Source organism: Poecilia latipinna, unplaced genomic scaffold (assembly GCF_001443285.1).
Source record: "Poecilia latipinna isolate Pla-1442-1.1 unplaced genomic scaffold, P_latipinna-1.0 Scaffold690, whole genome shotgun sequence".
Classification (NCBI taxonomy): domain Eukaryota; kingdom Metazoa; phylum Chordata; class Actinopteri; order Cyprinodontiformes; family Poeciliidae; genus Poecilia; species Poecilia latipinna.
This window is the reverse complement of record NW_015113306.1, coordinates 228,769-240,165: the sequence shown is the minus strand read 5'-3', so window position 1 is coordinate 240,165 and position 11,397 is coordinate 228,769. Positions and strand designations below refer to the sequence as shown.

The window sequence follows — 11,397 nt, the reverse complement described above, 5'->3', positions numbered from 1 at the left end:
GNCAAACTTCTTCAGATCTGTGTTTTTCAGTCCTGCCCTGCTTGTTTTAGATGTTTCTCTGCTTCATCACCTCATCTGAGTCAGCTGTGTTACAGAAACATGTAAAACATTCAGGGCCGGGTTGGAGAAATGCTGCCTGACATAATGTGTTCTCATTTGAGGAGTTAAAACACTATTTATTGTATTTATTTTTTTTAAAAAAATAAGTTATAAGCCAAAAGAAAGCATCAAAACTCTGCCAATTAAAGCTTTTGTTAGGTTTTTAAGGTTTAAAACTCATAAATGCACAGAATGCTATTGAAAAATTAGCTTTTTTTTTAAAATAAAACCTTGTTTTAGTGAATATTAAATTACCTTTATTTCCAGTGAAACATATTCTGACCTTGTCATGGAGTAAGGGAACTCCCTGTGCCTGTGTTTACGGCCATGTTGACTCTCAGCTGCTCAGTACATTGGAGATTCCCCCCTGTGTTTGCTGGCAAAATAAACACAAGATCCACCATGAGCAGAGACTCCAGACCGGCAGAAAACAGCAAAGATACGTTAAATGTTTCTGTTTTGCAAACATTTATATCCATGATTTAAACGCACACTTATTATTTTATTTTTTTGTTTTTTCAGAGACAGGAGAGGAGCTGGTCAAATTAAATAAAGTAGATTTATATATATGTATTGTGAAGATATCTTGGTAGGTTGTTGTATAAAGTAGGGTAGGCAAGAATAAGCTTGGCTTCAGCCTGTTCCTGTTTTTGGTAAATTATGGGTTTGTTTCTTGTTTTGTTTGTGTTATGTGTTTAATGTGGGCAATTACCAAAATAAAAGATTGATTGATTGATTGATTGATTGATTGATTGATTGATTGATTGATTGATTGATTTTGAGCATTGAAATTGATGCAAAAAAAAATTTAAAAAAAAAGACTGATTTAAATTAAATGAGCTAAAATTCAGCTATTTTAATTTATACTTTATTAGTTTGAGTGTTTTTGTCAAATATTAGTAAAATTATATTTTTTAACTTGCATTTCCTGTTCTGTTGACTTGAATTTTTCCATGTTGGTAAAACAAACTCGGTCTCAGACGCACGTAGCTGAACCTGCAGATACCTGAGAGTTGGTGGATATTTGTAAAAAAAGAAAAAGTCCAGTGGCTGCTGTGCAAATAAAGTTGTTCTTAATAACCATTTAACAACTGAAACATGTCAGTATACTAGGATATTGCTGAAATTATTTCATTTATCTAATCTCATGTACAGTCCTCTCAACCCTGCAGTCATCCCTGTATTATGTGAAACCCTTTCTACCGCATTCTTCCTTCTACTAAACTTTCCAACAATATTCCTAGAAACAGTGTTCTCTGAACAGCAGCTACTTTAGCTGTAACTTGACCTTTCAGTGTCTTGTGGAGAGTATCAGTGACTGTCTGCTGGACACCTGACCCAGATGGTTGAGTTAACCGGAACGTTTCTATATTGTAATTTATATCATCTTAAAATCTCCTGAGGAACTGAAGTTTGGGTTTTCACCAGCTGTGAGTCAGAATGTTGAAATTTAACTCTAATAAACACAAATTAATTGCTGAAATAAAGAACTTTAAATCATATTGTCCACTCTTTATTGATTATAACTACATAATTAGTATGAAGTTATAACTATATGTGCAATATAACTATTTTACAAACTCATGTAGTATAAATATTGCTGGTATGTATTTGTACTTTTTCATGTTTCTGCTATATATTTTATTTCATATATTTTTATCTCTGTTACATTTCTTGCTAAACCACCTTTATTGCCCATATCGCTCCTGGAAACAAAATGCTATTATTATTATTATTATTATTATTATTATTATTATAAATAATAATTCAATATAATATAGTAATAATTTATGCTGCCTCTTTGCCAGGACTTCTTTGAAATATAAATTTTTAATCTCAAATAGTTTTTTCTGGTAAAATAAAGGTTGAATTAAAAAAAACATTTTATTAAATTATTCATTAAAATATTAGTGTAAATGTGTATTACAATTTAAGGTTTAGGACTTCATTAGTTTTACTTGAGAATTTTTAAAGATTTTATTGTATTTATTTATAAATGGCATGGACTACCTTTTGTCTTGAAATAATGACTTTCAATTATTTACATTTTTACTTTTATTATAATAATTGACACCGTTTTTTCTATATCTTCCAAATGGCAAAAACTGCTGAATATTTTAGTTTGTAGTTTAAATCTTTCCACGTAATACTGACTGAACATGTAAAGCATACGAGTAAAATAAGAAACACATTTTAAACTCTTTAGATGTAAATGTAATGGCAAGTAAAAAAACAACACTTGATTCATAGTTGAATGTTATTCTGTTCCGGGCATGCCCAGAGCTGCACTATGCCACACCTGATCATTAATTAATGTAATTAAACACACCTGAGTTGCTCCTGCTGCTGCTGGGACTTTAATATAAAGTCAGACCTGTCTGCCGGGGTTTCTGGAGTCGTTACGGTCTAAAACCTTCAGGTAAGACCAGGGTTTCCTCTAGCAGGTGCAATAGATGTATGTTTTAACTTGTGTTAAGTGGGTTACAGATTGTGACCTATAAATTTAAATTGGGGAGTTATTTCAGTTCATGGGAGGTTAATGTTGAAGCTGCGTGGCTCAGCCAGCAGGGGGCAGTGTTGGGTAAAGCTCCCAATGCGGAGATAAGAGCGAATCCCTGGGGGGAAATATCCTAAAACTGGATTAATCTGATGTAATCCAAACCTTTCAGTGCTTCCCGCTAGTCTAACCTGACACATGAGTATTATTTAGGTGTCTTCAGGTTGTAATGGCCTGGCAGCACGGAGAGAGACGTAACCAGGCAGCGGATAATAGAGGAACAAACACGGCTAACTGAAGGCGCTAATCTCCTCTCTGATTGGTCAGCCGCGGATCAGAAGCTACTAAGCTCCGCCCACATTCTCCCAGCACTCCAATTGGCTGGGAGGAGAAATAAGACGGGGCGGGGTTTGATTCGTTTTATTTTTTCCAGCCGGCGCTTCGGGTATAAAACCGGGGCTAACGCTTCCAGACAGCTGAGGAAACGTTCACATTTCTTTCCCGGCGGTTTCTGTCCGGTTCCTGGCGAGACTAACAGTCAAAACGGCCAACAAATATTCTCCTCAGGGTTTCTAGAGCTTCAGGTGAGTCTGAGTCCTCTATTTTCTGCTTAATGTGAACGTTATTGATAAAGAAAATAATTCAAGGTCACGAGGATTTGCTTCACTGCAGGAATATTCAGGAAATGATGACTTGTCAGCTTTATGTGCTTCAGATTTTTAATAATTCTGCTTTCCATTTTGCAGGTTTAACCCCAATTTAACCAGTCTGCAGCTAAGCCTATAAATCCCTCATGATGATGCAGATCAGCATCGACCCGGCCAGCAACAAGCACTCTCTCCTCAACGTCATGCACCGCTTCATAGCAGCTGCCAACAACATGGACGAGACCATCATGGTGCCCAGCCTGCTCAGAGACGTTCCCCTGGAGGAGCAGGCCAACAATAACAACAATGACGATGTGGCGGAGACCCAGGTGGCCAGCAACAAGCAGAGGGACATGTATGAACACTACCTGCTCCTCAAGTCCATCAAGAACGACATGGAGTGGGGTCTGTTGAAGAGGGAGATGAGCAGCGGCGCCAGCTTCCTGGAGATCGCCGTGAAGCAGGAGGAAGAGGAGCAGCAGCCGTCAGTGAAGGGGGATCTGGCTGTGGAGGACAACGCTGACCTGGAGCATCAGTTTCATTATCACCTCAGAGGACTGTTTGGCGTGCTGTCCAAGCTCACGCTGCAGGCCGACCACCTCACCAACAGATACAAGAGAGAAATCGGAGGAGGGAACTTCATGAGATAGAAGTCTCTCTCTCTCTCTTGCACTGGACTGCTTTGACTTTTTGTAAGAAATCTTATCTGACCGGGGTGCTCTTTGTTTTCACTCCTCCTCTGCACTCCACCTGCCACCTGAAACCAGTGATGCCAGACCTCTGTTCAGTGCTTGGTGGAGGTTTCCTGACTTTTCTTTTTTTTTATTTTTTATTTCCAGCCAGATGATGCACAGCTTTGTTTCTTACAGAACCTTACCCATCACCTTGTTTCAGGTTCAGACATGTTTGTGAATAAAAAGGTTCCTACCTGTAGGAGATGTTGAATGCTGGTTGTTCTGCCCATCCTCCTTCTTTAATTTATCTTAAAGCTGAGCTGAAGGGCTCTTAACTGTACAGTTTAATTCCTTACACTTGTTGGTGTGCCTTGGCTTCATACTTTTTTTTTTTTTTCTACTGCTTCCCTGATCAGGTCATTGATGTTTTAACAGCTCAATGTTTGTCCTTGTATTTCAAAATCAGTTTTATATTGATGCATAAAATGCATTACAGCTGAAATAAATGACAATGTTTTACAATGGTTTCCTTCTCTTCCTTATTGCTGCACTACTGGGATCATTGCTTGGTTTTTCCTTTTAGAAACTTAGTCATCTTTAAGGAACTTTTAAAATGACCAGTCAAGTTTATTTGTACAGCACATTTCAGCAATAAGGCAGTTCAAGGTGCTTTACATCATAAAAGTCAGAACAGGAAACATTTTGCCACGTGCTGCCATGAAACCTCAAATGTTTATAATGGTTCGACAGCAACTCTTAAACATGTGGGTTTAAAGGAACTGCTTAAGCTGTTTTACAGTAAATCTGGAAGTTTGTTCCAGATTTGGGGCTGCACAGTGGTGCAGCCTGGCCCAGTTGGTAGAAAGACCCAGTAATCTGGGTCTTTCTGCATGGTGGATTCTCTCTGGGTTCTCGGGCTTCTTCCCACAGTCCAAAATCATGACTGTCAGGTTAATTGGCCTCTTTAAATTGGCCCTAGGGGTGAGTGTGTGTGTGCATGGTTGTCTGTGTTGTCCTGCGACAGACTGATTTGTCCATGGTGACCCCGCCTCTCGCCCAGAACGTTAGCTGGAGAGGCACCAGCAACCCTCCTGAGCCCACAAGGGATAAGAGTGTATAGAAAATGGATGGATGGATGTTCCAGATTTGTGGTACATAGAAGCTGAATGGTGCTTCTCCATGTTTCTGGTTATTCAGTGCCAGTATAAACTACTAGTTCCTACTATAGTTGGAAGGATTCTTTGCAAAGAAAGAGTTTTAAAGATATTAAACTGCAATATTTGTGCCTTTGCTGGCAGTTGAAGGTGGTCATTTTGGATTTTTGAGGTAGGCTAGGAGACCCAACCTCTTGGTATTCTAAATTTAGTTTTTCATTTCTGTTTTAAGACTTGATAAAAAGTGCTTTCTAACTTGCATCTTCAATATTTATTTTAAAATGTGACTCTTGGAATTTTGCATTGAATGTATTTAAAATTTCAAGCAGACTGGCTTTTTACACTGCAAAAACACAATCTTACCAGGTATTTTTGTCTAGTTTCCAGTGCAAATATCTTAGTACATTTGTAATAGGATAAAACTAACTTGCATGAAACTTTTTAGGATATGAGCTTGTTTAAATTCAATTCATTAATAATCCAGTTCTAGTTCCACTGGATTATTTCACTTATCAGGGATGTCCAAGTGAAATAATCTGCCAGTGGAACTAGAACTTTTTCATTAATATTAGGGAATTATTGACTTAAAACAAGCTCCTATATCTTGCTGAAAAGTCACTTGTAAATTTTGATATACATACTAAGGTAATTGCACTAGAAAGAACAAAATTTCTTAGGATTTTGTGATTTTTTTTTGCAGTGTAAAATATCAAATTTACCTAAAGGTAATGATAAATGCTGCATAAAAGGGTCATGGCTGCTCCTGAAGCAAATTCAGCACTTTGTATTTGAACATGGTGGCTGTTTCATGCAAATTAGAGGTGAGCTGGTCTGCAGCACACCAGAGCTGCAGATCCTCCCTGCAGTAAAAATCCCAAACCTTTGGGAACATATACCAATCGTAAAGTACAAACACTTTGCTGCCAACTCAATCCAGTGACATTTACAAAGTCCACTAATCATCTCAAACCCTGGGAATGGGAGCTCTGGGCCATAAACAGGACCTAGTCATCACAGCTGATAAGATTTGGGTGAAATAAAAAGTACAATAGTGACGAAGCAAATTCAGTCAACCTGATTAGAGATCAGACAGGTGTTTCTCTGAAGTTTGCCTTCAGCGGAGAACGAGGAGCATAAATTACCAGAGTTACCTCACACCTAAAGCACTTTACTTCAAAGAATCATTATTTTTTTATGTGATATATTCTTCAATATTTGCAACTCTGGTTAACATTTACTGGTTTAGTTTCATTTGATGTGTGCAATAAAGAAAAATCACTAAAACAGAACCTGTTCAACAGCATGAAGCTCAAAAAAACCCAACAGATTATGCTGAGAAACAAATTTGCTGACGTCTTATCGGCCTTGAAAAGGTTACAAAATTATTTCCAAAGCTTTGGGCCTCCAGCAAATAACAATGGGAGGCATTATACAGAAAGAATGGACAATCAATTCAGTAATAGTGACTGAGCAAAAGTGGCACACATGATTTTAACATAAATTAAAATCTTAATTATTAATACTTTGTATTCAACTTTTGCAGTTATTCAATTGACATATTGATGGATACAGTCATTTATTTCCTGTATTTTTTTAGTTTACCAGGAAGTTATCTGAGATAAAATCTCTTTTTGAAGGAAAGCATGGAAGTGTAGTATATAAAACACATTAAATGCATACAAATAAAAAATAACAAAAGTCACTTATGTACAAAACATGTAATAAATTACAGAAATAGAGGATAAAAACTGCTTAAAAGTGGATTAAGAATAGCAATATCACGAGTCAGTTAGTTTTAAAAAAGGTGATGTATTGTGATTCCTTGAACAGGTTAGGATAGGTTTATGGGCTACACCAGTGTTTCCTAACACTGGTCCTCAAGGCACACTGCCCTGCATGTTTTAGAAATGTCCCTGTTTTAATGCACCTCATTCAGCTGATTGCAGTTCAGCAAAGACCTGCTAATTGAAATCACCTGTGCTGAAGCAAGGAAACACCTAAAACATGCAGGGCAGTGTGCCTTGAGGACCAGGGTTGGGAAACCCTGGTCTACACAAAACATATTTGTTACATTTCTTTGAACAAAATTATTCTTAGATAATGAGATTTCAGTCTGATCAGTTCTGTTTATTTTCAGCTTAATTCAGATTGAGCTGTTTTAGGACGTCTTTTCACTTTAAATCCAAATAAGCTGCGTGACCACGACCCCCAACTCAACGTTTATATTCACACCTGAGAATGGCTGCAAACTGATGCACAATTATACAACCATACATCTTTGAAAAGCAGAAGTAGAGCCTCCTGCACAACCAACAAGATCAGAGCAAGTGGTTTCTGGATGGTAAGTCAACAACAAAACTCTTGTCTTTTCCAGCAGTCATCATACAGCAGTAAAACCAGCTGACCAAACATGCTGGAATTCTGGTTGGGTTGCTAGGTAACCAGCTGCTTGGCTGGGGTTGCTAGGCGACATCGGAATGTAACTTAACAATGAGGAGATTTTTGAAACTGTTCATTTTCTAGACACTAAAAAACTTATTAACTTATTGCCCCAAAACAACTGGGTGTTTTTAAAAGATTGGGTTGTTTTTAGAAACAGTTGAGACGCAAATTGAAGTATACAAACGTGCCAGATATGAATTTTGCACAGAAGGTTCAGTTTTATGTACATTTATTTTAAATATCAGCAGCTCTGTTTTGCTACGCTTGGTGCTCAGTAGGGGAACGACACACAAAAACAACACATTAAGGAGAATGGGTCCAGCCACATCTATCCATCAACGAGAGAAGCCCTCCCCTTAGCAACAGCTCCACCAATCCCGTCCTCGGATCCTCACCCCCCCCTCCGCCTCACAGCAGTGATTAAGAGGTTGTGGGATGAAGGGCGTCCACAGAGCGACACCGTCAGCCGAGCTGCTGCTGTTCCTCCAGAGAGCAGCGAGGACGCCGGCAGGGTCAGAGGGTTTGCGTTTCTGAACGCTGCTCCTCTCTGTTCCTCTCACACAATGGGCCTTTGAATCAAAATGGCTGCATTGGTCAGTGTGCCTCAGCCCACTCCAGTAAACTGGGTCAGCTGCACTGGTGACAGCTGGCCCTGCAGGGGATCCAGAGAGAGCGGTAGTTTCTTTTTAAGCTGAGCTGGATGAAACCACTGGAATAAATTGATGTTTTAATTTATTAAGAGTTCAGAGAAGATGCAAAAAAAAAAAAAAAACCCTGAAATGTAATCTGTTTCACCTGTTTATCTCCAAATTATAGAATAGATGAGCAGGAGCTTTAAAAACCAAATAAGTGAGGTAAACAGGCATAAAATGCAGAGTTGTGTGGTAACCAGTTGTATTTACTTGTGTAACGTTTTGGAAAAACCTAACTTTTTACTATGCTGTCATTTTTACTTTTTATTGAGTATTTTATTATTTAGTGATTCATCATTTCTGTGCCTTATTTTGTTTATTAGAAATGCTTTAACCTCTAAAAGCAAATCTTTCTTCATGGCTCTGAAGATAAAAGGTTCCTGCTTTCCATATTAATAAAGTTTGTCAAGAGCTCCAGGAACATTTGGTTGATAAAGTTTCTGCACTTTCACTTCTGACATCTGATTAATTTCTTTATCTCCATAAACAGCTATGAAGCTGATATCCAAAATATGATTTATCCTAAAATCAGAGCCGGATAGTAACTAGTTATTTTTAAGTGAGTAACTTTTTGGGGGAAAAAATTACTGAAAGAGTATTTTTACTTTGCTGTGCTACTAACTTTTACAAGAGTAATTTTATTAAGACATATCGCTACTCTTACTTGGGTAAAATTTCTTGATTTTTTTCTTCACTGAATTGAGAATAAGCATGTTTTAACCAAACATTCACCAGACACACACCTGCAGTTTTTGTTCAAAGTTTCATAAGTCTTACATTGAAAGAAATTGATTTGGAAAAATGTTTCTTTTGCCTTATTTTGTAATTGTTATTTGTATGTATCATTTTCCTTTTGGTCTCTAAAATACCTAAATGTCCACATAACTTTTCATTTTGGATGGTCTGATGTTGTAATTTTTAGTGTCCCATGTACGTCCAAACACAATAAAAAACCACAGATTGCATCATAATAAAACATCCTTGTTACTTTTAAAGCTAGATGCATCTGAAAATGCCAGAACAGGAAGGTTAGATATCTACATGCCAGAACAGGTTCTTCAACTTCTTTATCTTTTACTTTTGCTTCTGATTTTATGAAATAATCTTATCTAAAGCCTTTATTGATACAATATCGTACAGATTGAGTTTTCCAACTTAATGTTTTGCGTCAGGCCATTTTCTTGTATTTTTTTTATTTTTCAGAAATTGAGTCTTTTAGGCTTTTTCACAGAGTTTAGCTATCAGCATTTTTTAAAAGATGGATGTTTCTTTGTTTTTATGGCACTCTATTCTAATTAATTAACGTTTTGGGCATTAAAAGACTCCCACACTTAAAAGATGACCCTGTTCTTGTCAACACCTAGCCAGTTTAAAATGTCTCAGGACGCTTGATCTGTGAGACTTTCATAGTTTAGACATTTTGAGATGCTAATCAGCAACTCCTAATACTTAAAATACACTGTTGCCATGGTTACGTGCCATAACAACAAAGATACGTCCAGCTGCACAGGATCCAAAACCAGAGGGAATAATTAATTTCCTCAACAAAGAAAAAATATTTAGGGCAAAAGTCTAGAAGAAGAACAAATCAGAACTAGCAGAGCTGCTACAACATGCTACCACCGTTAGCTGTGTTAGCTAAAACTTGGAATCATTCGTTTTTTTCAAGGTGGACAAAAATCCACCTAAATTAATAAAAGAAACTAGGACTGGGACTTTACTGCGTTTAAGTCAAGTAATTAATTACAAATATTGCTTTTTACAAACGAAGTTAATCGGGTTTTTTTTTTAGACACAGAGATTTTGATTCGGAACCTTTGTATTGTGTTTCCGGTACGGCCGTAAATCTGACGCACAACCGACGGATTTACATTTATGCTTCAAAATGATCTGATCGGTACGGAAGCGCATCAGTTTTTTCTATAAAATTAATTTTGGTTCACTCAACATTTGTAATATTGTTAGAAAATCCTAAATGTTTTGACCAATGATTTAATTCATTTCTATTGAATTGCTTTAATTAGTTAAAGTTTGAGCTTTTAAAATCTATTCAGTTGTATTAATTATTGCCATAATTTTTAATGGCCAAACTTTTCTGAGCATAGATTGTGTTTGAAAGCCTTTATTTTAGTTATGATTTTCCACTTCCAGTTAAAAAAGCACTTTGAACAAATCTGATTATTGAATAACCAAATAGCAGATTAAATACAATAAATATATTTTTGTTGTTGAGCTCATATTTCTATTTATTCGATAATTTTAATTGAAAATGTTGCTTATTTTTGTCAATATTATTCAATTACAGACTCTGGAATTAATTATATTAAACATTTTAATTGAGTCCCACAAAAAAGAAAAAGAACATAATATTTTGAAGTGCAATATTTTTGTGCCATCAAGCTAATCTCCAAGGTCAGATATTCTGCATCAGAGTCGACCTCCCATTAGGCCACATTCGGCCCTTTAGAAACCTGAGAGCAAACATCCAGTACATTCTGGATTTGAAAGGGCGAAGAGGAGGAGGTGCTGTTTCATCATGCAGTACAGCTTAAAGTTCACTGGGAATTTTATGTAATAAAATCTTTCCTAATTACCTTCGCCCTGCCTAAAAAGCAGGAGCCAGACGTTCAGATAAATTTGGAAGCTCTCAGGTGTTGCAACGTGTCTTGGGTTCAGTGTGCGACGTGACAGACAGATCTTGGGACATGCTGGGGAGTCGTTAAGTGTTGAAAGACCTGAGTGGGCCTTGCCAGGCATGATGAGGCTGCGTGACTGCAGACTTGGCAGGAGCGGGCGGTGTCTCCTGTCCTTTTCTCTGGCTGCGCCTCAGAGTTGCCCAACAGCCGTAAAACAGTGGATAACCAGGCAGAGCAGAGATTATCAGTTCACAGGGCAGGTCATGTCTGCGTTCCTCTTATCACCGGAGTGAGAAATGTTTTAACTGTACTGTTCCCTGAGCAAACAGCTGACTGCAAACCAGTTTTTTTAATACTGTCAGTTTACTGTGAGGTGTGTGGGCACCTCTCAGAAAACCAACCAATCAAAGCAGAGAAAAACTGGGAAAATATTTACTGAACTTTAGGTTGACGTATAACTCCAATTGTTCTGCAGGAATGTTTTAAAAAAGCCTCAGTTTATAAATGCATGGAATGTGACAGACATTCAAAGAAAAACACAAAATCTAACCAAGTA

The 11,397-nt window shown here is 37.3% G+C and overlaps 1 protein-coding gene across 1 annotated transcript; it reads left to right on the top strand.

Moving 5' to 3' along the window:
• The first annotated feature begins 2,421 nt into the window (after window positions 1–2,421).
• mid1ip1l (MID1 interacting protein 1, like) lies at window positions 2,422–4,440 on the top strand. The gene is made up of 3 exons (XM_015044795.1): window positions 2,422–2,518; window positions 3,030–3,180; window positions 3,343–4,440. Exon 3 carries the CDS (start codon window positions 3,390–3,392, stop codon window positions 3,891–3,893), a length of 504 nt encoding a protein of 167 aa, XP_014900281.1. The 5' UTR covers window positions 2,422–2,518; window positions 3,030–3,180; window positions 3,343–3,389; the 3' UTR covers window positions 3,894–4,440.
• The last annotated feature ends 6,957 nt before the right edge of the window (window positions 4,441–11,397 follow it).